General features: G+C 30.2%; 3 protein-coding genes across 4 annotated transcripts; 2 read left to right on the top strand and 1 right to left on the bottom strand.

Annotated features, from left to right (window-relative positions):
* Positions 1–367: 367 nt before the first annotated feature.
* LOC114183388 lies at positions 368–3,869 on the top strand. Of its 2 annotated transcripts, none has more exons than XM_028070400.1 (7): positions 368–931; positions 1,840–1,917; positions 2,254–2,288; positions 2,397–2,452; positions 3,254–3,349; positions 3,460–3,542; positions 3,631–3,869. In XM_028070400.1, exons 1-6 carry the CDS (start codon positions 515–517, stop codon positions 3,513–3,515), a joined length of 738 nt encoding a protein of 245 aa, XP_027926201.1. In that variant the 5' UTR covers positions 368–514; the 3' UTR covers positions 3,516–3,542; positions 3,631–3,869. The 2 variants fall into 2 exon arrangements, with proteins under 2 accessions (XP_027926201.1, XP_027926200.1); XM_028070399.1 differs by having other exon boundaries at positions 369–931; positions 3,460–3,538.
* A 3,792-nt stretch (positions 3,870–7,661) lies between these two features.
* Positions 7,662–9,040, top strand: LOC114186047. Its single transcript, XM_028074048.1, has 2 exons — positions 7,662–7,939; positions 8,026–9,040. Exons 1-2 carry the CDS (start codon positions 7,711–7,713, stop codon positions 8,814–8,816), a joined length of 1,020 nt encoding a protein of 339 aa, XP_027929849.1. The 5' UTR covers positions 7,662–7,710; the 3' UTR covers positions 8,817–9,040.
* Positions 9,041–9,617: 577 nt separating this feature from the next.
* Positions 9,618–10,784, bottom strand: LOC114184690 (receptor-like protein kinase THESEUS 1). The gene has a single exon (XM_028072004.1). The coding sequence runs from the start codon at positions 10,782–10,784 to the stop codon at positions 9,618–9,620; it is 1,167 nt and encodes a 388-aa protein (XP_027927805.1).
* Between the last annotated feature and the right edge of the window lie 6,706 nt (positions 10,785–17,490).

The following is a 17,490-nucleotide window of genomic DNA, read 5'->3' as shown; positions in this document are numbered from 1 at the left end:
TCCTGTTATCATTAATATTTCTATTAATTAATTTACCCAAATCTTTATTTAAATAATACATATATAACTGTACAACACAAAACAATAACAATAATACACAAAAACAAAAAGAACGAACCGTGCAGACAATGTTTCTCATACTAGTTAATTGTAAAACAACGTTTAAGAAAACACTGAACTTAACCTAACCTAAGATGGTAGAAAAAATTTGGAAAATGAACAAACGAATAGAAGCTATCAAAATGAAGCAAGAAAACTTGTTTTGATTTCGTGGGGGTTTCTAACTCTCTAGTAACCAAAGAAGATAATGTGGTTGTAGGGGTCCCTTGAAGCGAACGTGGCAACGCTTCTTTGGAGTTTGAAAGAGAGAACTTGTGAAGGAAAATCCAAGGCTCTTACTACTCAACTTGGAAAATCCAAGTCATGAAACTCAATAAAAATATCATCTACAAGCCTCTAATTTCATCATGTCTACAACTTTCCTAAGTCCATCCCATTACATTTCCTTCCCCTTATGTTTCCCATGACCACACTTGTGCAATTCTCTATCAAATGTTCGCTCTTGAAGCCCAAGTTCTTCCATGATGGCATATACAAGAGACCCACTTTCCCTTTCTCTCGGATGGAAGCAAAGTTTGGTTCTTTTTGTGGGAATAGCTTGAAACTGAGAGAGGGCAGGGAGAGCTCGTGCTTCTTGGGAGGCGCAGTGTTTCAAAATGGGGTTTTGTCGAAAGAAAACGGTTGCAAGAGGGAAAAGAGAATGGTGGTGGTGAAGAATAATCAGGGGTTTGGCTTCAACGGTGGTGGTGGTGGAAGAGATGATGGTGCCACTGCTCGGCTTTTGGGAAATATTGCTTTAGCTGTTGGACTTACTTATCTTTCTGTGACCGGACAACTTGGTTGGATTTTGGATGCTATTGTCTCCATTTGGGTATTGTTCAATATTTTTTTTCCGTGGTATCTTTTGTTCTATTACTGTCTTGAAATATGGAACTGCATATTATTGTTCAAAATTGTCTCATGATGGAGGATAATCGAATCTTGATGTTTGCACTCTTTGGAAAGTTACCCTATTAAAAGAGTTAATCGAATCATGGAAAGTTACCTTATTAAGTAAAAAGAGTTAATCGAATCATGGTGTTTAACTGTTTGGAAAGTTAAGCTATTAAGTAAAAAGAATTGTACCTTGTTCTTGTTCTTGAGCTGAGTGGTTTAGTACGTTTAGCTGAGTGCATACTTTTACTTGTTTCTTTTAGAAACCTTGAGGTTGTGCCAAGACTCATCTTGTTGCTTTTATCATCCTATATCTGGAAATGTTCTTGTAGAATGAATAACCGAGGAATCAAATATGAGAGTACTTGATTAATTGTAATCTATTATGGCAGAGTCTATCAAATAAGTTTTCCTGATGGAATCTTTTACACTCCCCATAGAATTTCCGTTTTCCTGGTGCCTACCGGTTACACTATTCTTCCCATCTTTTAATTGTGTTTGTTATAAATCCTTTTCTGGTCTAACACATCCAATAAAAAGATAGACATCAGTGTGGCAATTTGTTTTTGGATAGGCAATTAAATTAGAAATAGGTTTGCTTTTTACATAATTTCTTAAATTTCCCCTGCATAGAAAAACACCATCATTGTCAGTATTTCATAAAACATAGTGTGATGTAAATTCCTTTTGTTCAATGTAAAATATTTTTCAAAGATATGCCCTTTAATCCCTTGGAGGCCCTTAAGGCTCAGTATCTTCCAATAAATGTAGTTCTGAGAAATTAGCACTGTAAATCAATGAACTGATTGATTTAATTTTTCTTCTCCTCTTCTGTTTCATTTGCAGCTCATTGCAGTGTTAATACCAATAGTAGGTGTTGGTGCTTTTCTCTGGTGGGCAGGACGAGATATAATGCAAGGCACCGTGAGGATTCTTCCAAATTTAACTCTGAAACTTCTTGCTCTTTTAACTTGTAGTTTATAAACTATGAGATATATTGCTTATAGTCGCTTTATTGTATTGCTTTTGCACACTTCCATGTTTATGCATGAAGCTTTTGTTTTAAAAGGTTTTAAGGTGGAAAATTAAACGCTGAAGTTATTTTATATCAAACTAGCCTTTTTATTATTTTGTTTTGATATCAATTTCTTGATTTTATTCTATCCACTCACTGTGAACGCATAGTATATTGAAAAGTAGTTAATGCTAAGGTGACTTGCAACTGTACTGACTGGGTTTGTGTTTGTTGTACATATGCAGTGTCCAAATTGTGGAAATGATTTTCAGGTTTTCAAGTAAGATTTGTTTGAGTCATCTTTTTAAGCTAGTTATTTATTGATGATTTATTTAGAATTAATCCAAATAACAACCTCTACTTTATAATGTGTAATAATTTGTTTCAGATCTTCTCTGAATGATGATTTGCAGCTGTGCCCTTTTTGCGGTCAACCTTTTTCTGGTAAGAATGGATTACTTTGCTTGTCCATGAATTATTCTCAGTGTGTTGTCAGTGTCAGTATTAACAAAACTAAAGCTTTGATTATTAATTAACGGAGCTAGTTTTATTACAGATTTTTAGTAAAGAATGTAAATGACCATTCTAGGAAGGTTGTTTCCTTTTTACACTGAAAACATTTTTGGAACTTCCTACTGTTACATGCCATAACTGGTATCGTTTTTAGTTTCTTTTTAAACTACGGTTAAGACTTGAAAGGTTGAGTTTTATTGTTATACCATTTGTTTTGTCAGCATTACATGGTTCTTATTGGCTTAAATTTACATCGTGTCTCATTTAATTGATCAATTTACTTCGTTTTCTTTCATGCATAGGTGCTAGAATATGCCATATACTTTAGATGTTCTACAAAATATTACTTTATCTATCCCTTGGTTTATTATTTATGTATCTTCTTGTATACCTTGGTCTGTAAATACTCTCTTAGCTGATTGATGTATCAGTTCTGATTGTTGCTTCTTGTCTAAATTTTCCATTTACTTGTGTATTTTAGTCCATATGGAGTTAAGAAAATCTACAGGTTGCAGTAGACATGCCACCCTAAAATAAGATGAATGGTTTGCCAATGTTAATGTTTCTAACTATGAAACGATTTGTTGTTTTTTTATCCATTTATCCTTTACTTTTCTGATGGATTTAGTTGCATGAAAGGCAGTGATGTTCTGAAATTAGTAACTTAAAATGCTTTACATCATTCACTGTCTTCATGAAAATCACAACGGTTGAAGTTTATTGTGATATCAGTTGTTGAAAATGAGTTTGTGAAGGAATCAGTGAAGTTTTCAAACCAATCTACAACGTTTGGACAAGCATTCAATAATTTCACCCGTTCTAAAAATGGTAATCAATCATGGCAGCAAGGCTTGTTTCCTTTTACCCTTATCTGCCCTCACTTTATTGTCTTTAATCTTTGTTGGTGATGCCGTGTGGCGTTGTTTGTGTCTTGGCAGAAAAAGATTCTGGTAGAGCCATTGATGTTGAAGCTGAAATTAAAGATGTAGACTGAGTCTTCACAGCTACAACATGTTGGTAGGTGTGTGTGAAGTAATTTGCAAATTTTGAGTTGAACACAGTTAAGGCACTATTTAGATAGCTTTCTGAAACTGGCATTGCATTTTCAGGTGACTACGTGAACACAAATCTTAATTGGTTAAAGAACAGACACAATAGTGACATTGTAGTGAAGAGTGTGTTGAGCAGAGTAACATTGCAATTGTAATATAAGTTTTGACAGTGATGTTTCTCAGGTCACACTTGTATTATTTGGTGTACCAGAATGCTGCGTCATTTTTTCTTTCATTGTTGTTGCATTATTTACATAAAATGCTTAGGGGAAATAAAGATGCTTCATTTCAATGTTTGGGCATTGCACGTGACAACTTTCTTCTCTTTGTTTTAAACCCTTTACAAGACAAGGAAATAAAGAAAAGTACAATATTTATGATAGTGACAAGTTAGACACAAGTTAGAGACAAATTCATTATATTGACGGATTTAAAACTATTTTAGTTATAAATAATATTTTGTTTATAAATTAATCATTAGTTATTAGATATTTTTTATTCTTAGTTATTATTTAAAGATTTTTTGTAGTAAATTTTTGTTATTCTTTCTGAAAAAACCTATTAGATCATATTATTTTCTTTTTTCGGTTTAAGTTATTTCCCCTTGGGGATGAAATGCATTACGGTTTAATCTTTTTCTTGAATCTTTTTCAACACCTACAATTAAGGAATTTTGGAAAAAACTTATTTTCATGAATATTTTCCATCTTTTTGCTTTTGAACTATTTTTATTTTAGTATTTTATTGTACGACTTTGATGTATATCATTTGCTAATTTTAAATTATTCATTGATTTCAGGTTTTCGAAATTTCACATAAATATAATTTTATTTTTTAAAGTTAGGCTCGGAGAGTTGAACCCACGGTAATGGAAAATACACTTACACAAAAAGTGTATCTCTAATTAAAAATAAATTATCTTTGTACAAATTCCATCTTCTAATGTGAAATTGAGTTTAATATAAATAAATTTATTTACTAAAATGGTGGATGACTCATTTAAAACTAATTTTAGTTAAATTATTCTTTTATTTCATATATATAATTAAATGTTCAAAATATTTATTTGTTTTGGAAAGTGTACTCTCTGATGGTTTTGTCTTTAAAAAATTTCTTGAAAAGTAGAAAAGGAAGGAATATTTAACTCTTTTTAGGTCTCAACTTCTAAACGAGTTGGAACTATTAAATGCAGTAAAAACGATATATATGTTTGGTTGTCCTAAATTATTTTTATAAGATTAAATTAAGTATAAATCTATTTACCAGATCAATTAATTATATAATAGAATTATAATATATAATATATAAGTTGAATTGTTCAAAACATGTTTCTATAAATTTAAATTAAGCACCGATGTATTTACCAGATGATTTAATATACAAATCATCTTGAAAAAAGAAATTTTACTACCTAAGAACCGAATTCTCTTTTGGAACATTTTGTAAATTTGAGTATGATGCATCGGTACAAAACAAATAATATTAAAAATATAATTAAAATAATAAATAATATAGCTTGTAAGTAATCAGTACGTATTTAATATATCCAGATGGAAAATCAATTAAACTACAAATTTGTTATAAATTAATACTTAAGAATCTGAATCATGTAAGAGAGATATAAGATTAAATATCTTCATACCACTTATGTTAAAATAAATTAAATTAAATTTACTTTATGTTGAAAAATAAAACACTATGATTTGATTGTCTCCTCCGGTCCATGCTTATACGGGAGAATATTTTTTACGGGTAGTTAAGTAGATTATCATCATATAGAAGAAAAAAAATTAAGCCACCTTCATATATGGTTGCTAGCTTCAATATTTGTAGAATAAAAATCCCAAATCTTTGATTGTAATTTAGTAATCTTCCTAAACATTAAATAAAAGTGTAACTTATACATATTATGTTTTCAACAGGTGTTTACTCACTTTTATTTATTTTTATTGAAAATAGTTTTTAAAATAATATATACAGTGTAACTTATTTTTTTAATTAGATGCCTAAGATTTTTTTTTTTTGGTTTACACTTTGCTTTCCATGTACAATCTATGCTTTGTGTGGCAAAGTAGAGACATTAGATGATAGTTGACGTAATTTTTGAACAAAGTTTATAGCATTGACCTTTCAAGAAACAATATTTTAACATGTATTATGGCATGCAAAAGGCATCTAAGTTCAAATAATAGAATTCGTAACCCTAAGGTTCGGAACGCTGAACGCGCGCCAAACACATCATATGGGAAAACATGCTCAACATTTTCTCAATTCTCACTCAATCTCTTACGCAATACATCAATACATGATTATATAGATATTTCTTTCAATTAAAGTTAGATTTTTTCTAGATAATTTCAATAAATGTCATATTATTTTCTCTTTTTTTCATAATTTTTATTTCTATTTTAACCTTTACAATAAATTATTTATTCATTTAAAAAAAACAACAGTTATTTTTACATGTTTATTTATAAAATTATCTTAATAGTTTTTTTTCTTTATTTATTAGTAATCATTTTCTCTTCTTCATTCTATTCATTTTACTTTATTCTTAATAAATATAAATTTATTTTAATATTAATTTAATAACCTTATAATATCATCATCTATTACTATATAATATTATATATATTTAAAAAATACATACACAGAAACACAAAAATACCTATTTTTATGTCGGTATATCTAATGATTATTAATCTAATGATTATTAAATTTTTGTTTCATAGTTAACATTTGCACATATTACTCTACTATTCCAAAAATTAGTTAAATAATATTTGTAAAAAAATAAAAAAATTACAAACATGATATCATGAAGTGTTTAATATTAAAATGTGGATCTTAGAAATAATTAACGAACAAAAAAAAAGTTTCTTAGATTATTTAATAAATTAAATGTGTTTTAGTAATTTAAAGCGGAAACGAATATACAAAGGAAGATGAATATCAAGATAAAATTCTAATACATAAAAACGAGTATCAAGATAAAATTGTAATGGGTAATACTCTCTAACACACTTTCTTGAACACATCTACTATTAACAAATTTTGATACGTCTCATGTGCTATTTAATGCCTCTCTTATAATTTTTGTACTTTTTAACAAATATTTGCTAGCATTAAGCATTAATAATGTAATGCGTATAAAAAAAAGCGTGTGTTACTCCCTCCTCCCTCACTAAAATATTATTTTGATTATTTTCCTATTTGTATAAGTTTAATTTCTAATTATCTCTTATAAATCTGTTATTGTTTTTACCAAAATATGCTTAATTGATTTAATTCATGAATAAAAAATGTTATGACCTTTTCTTTCCCTCTCACCGAAATTTAAGGTTTTTATAAAATACAAAAACTTCGGTACTATTATTTTCTCTTCATATATTAAATAGAATAATTAAAAAAAATACTACAATTAAAAACAAATTTAATACTTTTACACGCTCTTTTACTCCCCAATCTTTCTAAGTGTCGTAAGAAATACTTTTATTTTTATTTAACTATCATTTCTAAAGTTCAAAATCTGAATTATTTTTTGTCACCTTTACTTTTCACATAATTTTTAATTAGTTTAAATACATGCATGTTTATTTTTATCAGGTGGAAATGAAAAAAAAAGTGAAATATAAAATCTTATAATTATTTTATTAAAGTTAAAAAAATATTATATTTCTTATTGTTTAAAAAAATAAACTTCAAACAGAAATTAAAAAGAAACATAAATTAAATTTTCTTTTAATAAATGAATAAATATCGATGTCTGGCTAAAAAAAAGAAAAACTATTAATTATCACAAGTCCAGCCACCGATTTGCAGTTGAAGGTATCAGAAATCATGTAACCTGCTAATAAGAAGAAACAATAATAACAATAAATAATTTTAAGAATCCTTTGGTTATTCTGCTTTCAATGAACAGAACCCATGTTCTTCATTGCTTCGAGTTTAGTTAACTTAGCATTATATTATATTATTATACTACAACTACAAGTTTGCAAAAGCCACCTTCATGATACAGAAGCAACCCTAAAGAATCATCTATAAATAGCTGTGGCAGAGACTGTTGCTGCATCATTCAGCTTCAAGTCTCTGTGTGTTTCCTACATTTTTCACTAACACACAGAACATTGAAGAATGGGAATCACCAAAAGAAGTTCACTCCTAATATTCTTGATAGTTTTTGTCTCAACTTTGATCCATGCCAAGGCATATCAAAGCTTATACTGTGGCAGCAAAGGAACACGATGCTATGGAAAGTACATCCACTGTCCTAGTGAATGCCCTAACAGTGAAACAACCAATCCTAAGACTAAGGTTTGTCACATTGATTGCAACAAACCTATTTGCAGGGCAGAATGCAGAAGTAAGATAAACCTTCCTCTTTTTCTATTATCAGATACATGTTATATCCGATATATTCTATGATTTAATTGGTTTTGTGATGGTTAGGTCGTAAGCCAAACTGCAATGCACCAGGATCAGGATGCTATGATCCCCGTTTCATTGGTGGGGATGGGAGAGTCTTCTACTTCCATGGAAAGAGCAATGAACATTTCTCCTTAGTTTCCGATTCCAACCTTCAAATCAATGCTCGTTTCATCGGACACAGACCCGCTGGTAGGAACCGTGACTACACTTGGATTCAAGCCCTTGGAATTCTCTTCAACTCCAAAACCTTCTCACTTGAGGCCACAAGGACACCCCAATGGGATCGTGATCTTGACTACCTCAAACTCACCTACAATCACAAACATGTAGCCCTAGCCGAAGGTCCTCTCTCCACCTGGTACAATGAGGAAAAAGACGTGAAAGTGGAGAGAATAGCGAACAAGAACAGTGTCATGGTTACACTGAAAGATGTGGCTGAAATCTTGGTCAATGTTGTGCCAGTAACCAAAGAGGATGACAGAATCCATAACTACCAAGTACCTTCTGATGACTGTTTTGCTCACTTGGAAGTTCAGTTCAGGTTCTCTGCCTTGTCTCCAAAAGTTGATGGTGTTCTCGGTAGAACTTATAGGTTGGATTTTGAGAACCCTGCAAAGCCTGGTGTGGCTATGCCTGTTGTTGGTGGTGAAGACAGGTACAAGACTGAGTCATTGCTCTCTCATGAGTGTGGTTCTTGTGTGTTTTCTCAGGGAAGTTCGTTTGAGAAAGAGACCACTCCCCAAGTTATGGAATATGGCACCCTTGATTGCACCAAGTTCTCACATGGCTTCGGAATCGTTTGCAGGAAATAAGAATTCTTTTCCTTTTACCATGTTTATGTTGTGTTCTGTATGTTAAGAAACAATACTCTAATGCGTGGTTGATAGGTGAAAATCTGAAACCTCGCATTTTGGAGTCATGAATAATTCTACACATGTAGTTGAATTTATTTGTAGTATGCTCAGTTCCTCATTGTAATGTTAAATGTAAACTTCAATTTAATGCAGTATTTTGCTGCTAATAATATAAAATTGTTGTGTTTAGTTTAAATTGTTGACTCTTTTTTAAACCTATGCAATTAATATATATATATATATATATATATATATATATATATATATATATATATTTATTTTTCCAGTTAAAGATATTGAAATAGCTTAAACCAGAAGCATAGCATTCAATTAGATGTTGATACGAAAAATTTAAGCTAGAAACATTCAATTACACGATATATTCAACCTCCTGCACTTAGCCTATGACTGAAACTCGCTAAAAATCAGTACCAGAAAGGTTTTGCATTAAGCAAAGTAGGAAAAAAGTTTTCTTATCTTTTTGTGGAATTAATAAACAAACTATTTTTTCTTAATACAATATTATCGAACCAGTTAAGAAATAAATAGTATAATACAAAAAAGATAACCATATGAAGAAAAAAAAAAAACTATCCCATTGAAAAAGAGTACGAGAAAATTTAAGAAATATTTAAAATACAAGAAGCTACTAAAAAATCTCATTTATGAAACCCTGATACAAGCTTTTGTTGTTTCCTGTGAAGAATAGATACATTACATGGAACTTCTAAACTAAATTTTGTTTAACCTTACATATCCTTATACTGAAACAGTGATCTGGTTCAAAGACCACTCGGCATTATGTTGCAAATCGTAATCTAAAAACGAAGTTTTCTCATTTTTTACGTTGCTGAGTTGAAGATGGAGAGCATCTTCTAAACAACAAAGGACAAAACCCATTGGTGGTCTCTTGATCCCATTCTCGGCTAAGCACCTTTTAGCCACTCCCCACACCTTTTCAAGAGAAGAAACACTCACTTTTCCAACTAGATTTGGGTCAATCATCTCATGATGTAACTCACCATTTAGTTCAGAATCCAATGCCCATGATGCTAAACTGATTTTCTCTGTTGGAAGACTATGGTCCAAAGCAGGCCTACCAGAGATAACTTCTATCAGAACCACCCCAAATGAATACACATCTGATTTTTCAGTCAGAAGGCTACTTCTGAAGTACTCAGGATCTATGTAACCAAAAGTGCCCTTCACACTAATCACAACATGGCTCTCATCAAGAGAAGAAGGCCCTTTTTCTGAGATGCCAAAGTCTGCTACTTTGGCAACAAAGTTCCCATCCAAGAGAATGTTGGAACTTTTCACATCCCTATGAATTATGCCTTCAACAGTGGCAGTGTGAAGATGGTGAAGCCCTCTGGCAGCTCCAATGCAAATTTCAAGTCGCTGCTTCCAAGAGAGTGGTGTCTCGTTTGGTTCGTAGAGCCATTTGCTCAAAGAGCCATTGCCCATGTACTCATACACGATAACCATTTCATCCCCTTCGTGGCAGTAGCCTATAAGAGACACGATATGAGGGTGTTGAAGTTTGGATAACAAACGAATCTCGTTTTGGAACTCGGTCAAGCCTTGTTTTGATTCAGGGTTTGCTCTTTTGACTGCTACTTCTGCCCCGTTTTCAAGTTTTCCCTTGTACACTTTCCCAAACCCACCACTTCCAAGGAGAAAACACTCTTCAAAATTGCTGGTTGCGTGTTGAACCTCTTGGAATGTAAACACTCTGCAAGAAGAACTAGTTGGTGACAATTCACTTGCAGAAGTTTTTCCCTTGGACCTGCGAGCTACTAACAAGCAATAACAAAGTGAACCAAATAACAACAACAAAACAGAGGCACCAAGAACACACTCAACCAAATAACCATATAGAATTATGTTGGTAGAAGTATGGTTTGTGAGGGAAGGTAATGCCATTGGCAAATGCAATTGTTTTTGGAAGAAAAAGAGGTGAGAGTCAATGCATCTTTGCTTTTACCCTTTTTTGTTTGATATAAAACTTTTTGCAAGAAGATGAACTTGCTGGAACATTGATATCGAAGAGATAATAATAGAATCGTTACTTTTGAAACATGATGAAGACTGGTGAGTGAATCAGGAATAAAAGTTTCGACCTGCAAAAAACAATGATTTTGGTTTCGGAGAACCACAAATGAAGTAGTTCTAGCAGCATATGTTTGGCAAAATAACAGAATGGCAATGAGTACATAAAGTTAACCTTTTTTTGAGTTCATCTTCTATCTCAAGGCACTACTCAAACCTATGTTTCTGCTTTATAGCCATTGAAAGAACTCACATAAGTTCTGGAAAAATGAAATCTACCGCGAACAAGCGCAACTTTTTGTCGACATTCAAATTTCAACTTAGTTAATGTTAATAAACAAGAGAGCAAGGGTTTACATCATTGAAAACGAAAAGCCAAACTAAATATTAAAATCCGGTCCTCAAGATCTAGTTGAATCTATTTTGACTAAGAATATAAACTTTTATTTCTTGACTACCTCATTCTTGCTTAAAACTCTCTTTTATTCTCCAATACATTTTCCACACCAATATCTAAATCTGGCGACAAATTTCATAAGATTTCAAAACGACATATTCACAAGTGATTTCTTTTGTATGTTCTTGATTTAATGAGTTCCTTACTAAGTTGCACATTACTTGATATGAACTTGAATTTTCATTACGATCCAATTTTTTCTTTGCATACTTAAATGCACTTGTAGTGTTTCCTCTGTTCTTGCTCAACAAAAACTGGAATACCGAATAATGTAGTTTGTTGTTCTCATTATTTGCTTATGGGTCCTTTGCCACCAATTTCCGAGATTTTTTTTTTCCTATTTTTCCTATGTTGTTAAGCAAGAATGGAAACTTCCAAGAATTAATCGCTTGACAAATGTTGCCTAAGACCCAAGGAAACCGCGATTAAGATATAGGACTCAACGGATTAGATTTAGAACCACCGATCATGTTTCTTCTTTATTTGATCAATTCTCTTATTATATTGTCAATTTAGAACGACCATCTCTTTTAAAAATTTTCTCAAGATCAAGATAAGAAGAGAGAAAACATAACTCCTGTATATGTATACAGTTTCTGCGGGACCGGTCGAACATTCCTACTTCCTATGTGCTTCAATCTTAAGATAACTTTATTTCTCAATTTCACCGGTGCAAAGGGTTTGTAATCGTCCAAACAATTTAGGATGTGTTTGGAAAAGGTATTTCTATGATTAAGTCAATATATGCTTGACCACAAATTATATTGAATGTTGTAATAATTGAACCAAACTACCTTACCTAGATCTTTTATTTATAGTGCACACGATGGGCTTTTATCTACGAAATATTTTGTAGATAATTCCAGTTGTAAATTATTCACAACTATTTTTGTAGATAATCATGTTCGTAGGTTATTCGTAGATAATTATTTATGTCTTCCTTTCATAGATAATATTCGTAGGTACTTTATCTACGAAACATAATTTCATAGATAAAGTTACCTATCAACTCAATACCTATGAAATTTGTTTCGTAGGTAATTCGTAGATAACAACGCATTACCTACAAAAAGAGAACATTACCTACGAAAAAATGACGTAAATAATAAGCTGATTTCTTATAGTGTTACTTACAACCAGCTTAATTGATTCAGAATCTATCTTCACTAACCACATTTAGGTTGTTTGATCATGTTGAACTACAAAATTTCTCTGACCGACCAAGTGTACCGATCCATCTACAGGACATCGATGGTTAGTCAACTCCTTAAGGTCGTTTGATCGACATGTTCATACTATACATATACCCTCTTGGGTGCCATATGGTTAATGTACAATATACCATTTGGTCTAAAGTGTATAACCAAGAACTTAAGAACTTAATAAATATTTAGTTAAAAAAAGCTAAATTCAAACTTTTCTAAAGTTAGGAGAACAAGGGACCAAAAACATATTTGACTATAAAAAAACATAATATGCAATTACAATCCTTTCTTTTAAATATAACTAAATTTGTCCCTTTAATTTTTAATTATTTGTAATTTTGTCAAATTGGAAATAATGAGAATGACTATGTTGGTTCAATGATAACCGACATAGAAGGAGAAGCGGTGACCAACGGCAAAACTATGCATTGACATAGGGGAGCCACGACTCCCCTAGTTTTTTTTTTGGAATTTATTATATATATATATATTTTAAAATTATATTTAAATATTATTTATATTAAATTTATATTATGGGAATTATAATAAAAGATAAAATAAAAAATTTAATGGAGACATTGATTTATAAAAGAGATTAAGATTATTTTTGGCTATAGGATTTTTTCACCGTGTAAATTATCATGAAAGTGTGTGAGGAGAAATAAATATAAAGAGATAGATTGGAAAACAGAGGTTGGGAAACACATAGATTGAGATTGAAGTAATTCTCGCATGATCTCTCACAGATCAAGTTTAGTATCTTATTATGATTTATGTATGTCAGATTTATGAATCTTTTTAAGATGTTTCTCCAAATTAAATTTATCTCAAATTAGTATAAACTTAATTATGATTTTAGGGATTCTTTTATGAAAATGGTATGAACCCTAATTATACTTTTTTCCTAAATTATTATAACCCTTAATTATGAAATTTAGGAATTTTGTGTTTTCTGCTACCTATGGTAATTTTTTTTTAAGTTTTGAATTTATACCGTGTTGCTTATTTAACTAAAGTGGTATAAGTTTTGTTATGTCTTGCATTGTGATAATTGTGATTTCTGAATATAAATTCTATCTTGTTCTAAATAGGTGAAATGTGATAAATTTATATTAGAAACATTATGATAAAGAGTAAAAAAATTGATTCTTTTTTTTAAAGAATGAGGTTTGTGATAAAGATGAAAAAAATGCATATATGTTAACTAAACTTTTCATGAGAACCAAGAATTCAAGACAATGAAAACCAAATCTCTAAAGTTCCTAAAGTTATATATAATGAATTTAAAAATTCATTAGAACGCGATTCAGATAAAGTGTCTTCAAATTTGACAATACCCACCAAATCAAATTGATGAAGTACATAGGACTGATCTAAAATGATATTCATGGTTTAGTATCATAATATAATAGTATGATATAATAACGAATAATAATCATATTTTTTTGAATTCTACTATTATGTGTGTTTGTTTTAAGCAAAGGAAATGAGGAGAAAAAATGAATTTTTTTTTCTAACAAAAAAAAATTATATATAACAAATTTAATTTGGCACCCCTAAATTTTTTCTCCAAATTCCGTCATTGGCGGTGACAATTTTGTGATAAAATACAAGACTTTATGTGTCGATTATCACTAGAACCGACATAGTAAAATACAAGTTTATAATATTATTTTTAGTTTAAAAAACAAACACTATGCTAATTCATTACTATAACTAGGGCTGGGCATAATTAATTTAATTGTACTTTACTACAGTTAATTGTATTGTTTTATACTAGAATAAATTGAATTGGTTGTATTAAAAATTGAATTATACTATTGTCCGATACAGTTTTTGAAAACCAAACTTAAATGAGTTAACTGTTTCATTACTAAACTGCATTTTAGTTTTTTTTTTCTTTGTGCTTCACGCTTAGCTAGTACTAGTAATGTACAACACTCACTGTATTTCCTCATCTCATGTACACTGTGCACAAAATTTGCTCTTTGATTTTTTTTCATTTCATGTACAATAATAAGAAAAAGTATGTAACACTTTTTAGGTTATATTATAATAATATATTTAAGTAACAATTGTATGGTTATATTATAAGTTACAGTTTCATTGATATTAATTACTTAATTTTATAAAAAATAGTATGTAATATTTATTTTTTTTATAAAAAATAGTGTTATATATAATTTATATTAATTAATGTAATTATCTAGAATAAAGAAAATTTAATACTTCAAACACTTATTTTCTAAATATATTTTTTTTATACGGAACACAAAATAAAATCTGCTTCTTTTAATTATAGTTTCTTTTTTCCTCTTGAAAATGTGTTTTTCTTATATATCACATAATTACTATTATTCATGTATTCATGAAAGAGATTATAATAATGGGAGAATTAATTTTTATAGATAATATCTTAAGTTTTATTTTTATTATCGATTTAGTATGTAACAAAATCATGGGATATTATATATAATTTTATATTATTTTATCTATCTCTGTATTTCTTTTTTCAAATATATTTTTTATAGTTTTAAATATATAGTGTTTTAACTAAATTTATATTTTATTTAAATTTAAAAATATTGTAAATACATAAAATATTCTTTACTTACAGGAAAAACATTAATTTCAAACTATTGTACATGAATAAGTATAGCAGAAAATACTTTAACTTAATTAGTTATTAATATACTTGTTAAGTTTATTAGTAAAACAATAAAAAAAATTTGAAGAAAAAATTCAATAATTTAAATTGATGTAATAATTTATTAACAATTGAAATGATGAAGTACATTTTAGTTAAAAAATAGTACAATTTTGGTTTAAAATTAATGTGGTTTAGTTAAAAAAATGGTTAAAAAATAGTGCAAACTAATTTAAAAATAGTGCAGTTTCTACAACAGTTCAGCTTATAATAGTTCAGTTCATATTATAGTGCAGTACAGTTCAGTTTTTTGTTAGGCAAAAAGACAGTTCAGTTCAGTTTGTCTGACCTGTTTTTCAGTTAAGTACAGTTCAGGCAAACTACTTTTTAGTTCAGTACAATTTTTAATGGTTCAGTGCAGTTTAATATGCTTTGCCCAGCCTTACTATAACTGACCTAATATCTTTAATTTTCTTCTTGTTGAACTTCACCCTCCTTGTATGAGTTGCTCTCCTCGAAGTCTCTCCTTAATTGCACTTTACTTCACACTCGCTCTCATGCTCTATTCACCACTCCCTTTTTCGTGCTTTTCTCTCATTTAGGATTTTCAGGAAACATATTGAAGGTGAGTCTTGAACCTCAATCTATGTTATTATGGTTACTATTTGTTATTGTTATTGTGAGTATAATTTGACAGTGCACATTATGACAATAAACCCTAATCGCTTTCATGTTTCTGCTTCGTCTTCTTCACGTTCTCTTCAGGCTTTCTTCTTAGTTTGTGACGACTTTATCCTCGAGTCTGAGCACCTACATCGCTAGGCCTACGATGATGCCTTTGTTCACTTCAACGTTTGGTGCCCCTCTTGTTCTTCTTCAGGCCCTTTCAATTGGGAGGTCCAATTCTATGACAAACTCCAAAACCTCATTGGTGGAGGCAAACCCAAAATATGATGGTACTTTAAGAAACACATGTGGCCTTCGTCCAAATTGTTTGAGAATCCTTCGACCATTGATGATGATCGTGCCAAGTTGATTAACACTCTTAAGGATTGGAAGACTGAGAAATACAAAGAAATAATCAAATCTAGAACTGTAAAACCCACACCTAGATTTGATATTGATAGATGAGACCAAAGATGCAAAGATGTCATCCATGATTTTCAATACCAAAGTCTATAATTTGTATAAAAAGTTACACTTTCTACAACAAGTCCAAAATCAGTATAAAAAGTAAAAACTTTCTATATCAGTTGTATCTGTAGTCAATTTAAAATTTGTATTCAATAAAAAGTCATTATATATTATTAAGTGATTTTCTTCGCAGTATGTCATATACAAACTAAACAAAAATAAGCAAAATAGTTTGGAACAAATCTTTCTACAAAGATTTCAGAATCCACTAGAAAAGCTGCTTATGCTGGCAAATGTTAAACATGTACGATCCATTCAAATTAAAGAAATAAAAAACTGTGGTTACATCTGTAAGATTAATTTTTTTTAATAAGTCCTTTTAATTAGTCCTGTTACTCAAAATATGATTTTGGTTTATAGATAATGCATTTCAGAAGTTTACACAGTCTGCAACAGCTGGCACTATTTGATAAGGCATATTACATAGGAAAGTAGTTTATCTCAAAAGCACCGACTATTTACAGCGGATTTACAACTTTCAATGCATACGTAAGACGGAATACTTCCAACACAAAACATTTTCATGCAAATCTTTTTATCTATTCACCATGCGACTTTTTATTTTTCCGGAATTACACGGTACGTCATTGAGATCTATTTTGGTGTCATTGTTTTTGCTTTATATTAAATATTTATTTATTTATCAGTGATGATAATAATAAATAACAAAACGTTACTCTTTTTTTTTCTTTGCTCTAACACGGTTTGATTGGTAAGTCCACGCACGTGTATAGGAAAATGGTAGAATTGGGGAAGCTCTTACAAAATTGGCCTAATTTCAATTGTTTTAGAAGGCTAGATTTGCTTAATTTTGCTTTCAGATGAATCAAGCATTTTACCAGAAAAGTTGGCTTTACAATTTAAAAAAAAAAGTTTTGATAGAAAAAATTACTTTTAAACTACACAATCTTAAATTCATTTTTATTTTTTGTACAATCCGAAAAAAATTACAATAAAAAGGATAAAATGAGAACTTTTTTTTATCAAAGTGCAGAAAGAAAATTTGTGGAGGTTCAGAAAGAAGCTATCCTTGGAAGGATAGGAAAACAGCCCAACCGTGCCTACATTTGTGCCATT

Source organism: Vigna unguiculata, chromosome 5 (assembly GCF_004118075.2).
Source record: "Vigna unguiculata cultivar IT97K-499-35 chromosome 5, ASM411807v1, whole genome shotgun sequence".
NCBI lineage: Eukaryota > Viridiplantae > Streptophyta > Magnoliopsida > Fabales > Fabaceae > Vigna > Vigna unguiculata.
The sequence above is the reverse complement of the archived record's forward strand: the minus strand, read 5'-3'. Positions and strand labels throughout refer to the sequence as shown.

Coding starts and splice junctions, on each gene's coding strand:
- LOC114183388 (XM_028070400.1), top strand. CDS start 515: ATGTTTCCCATGACCACACTTGTGCAATTCTCTATCAAATGTTCGCTC. Junction 1,918..2,253: donor GAGATATAATGCAAGGCACC/GTGAGGATTCTT, acceptor GTACATATGCAG/TGTCCAAATTGTGGAAATGA. Junction 2,289..2,396: donor AATGATTTTCAGGTTTTCAA/GTAAGATTTGTT, acceptor AATTTGTTTCAG/ATCTTCTCTGAATGATGATT.
- LOC114186047 (XM_028074048.1), top strand. CDS start 7,711: ATGGGAATCACCAAAAGAAGTTCACTCCTAATATTCTTGATAGTTTTT. Junction 7,940..8,025: donor TTGCAGGGCAGAATGCAGAA/GTAAGATAAACC, acceptor TGTGATGGTTAG/GTCGTAAGCCAAACTGCAAT.
- LOC114184690 (XM_028072004.1), bottom strand. CDS start 10,784: ATGGCATTACCTTCCCTCACAAACCATACTTCTACCAACATAATTCTA.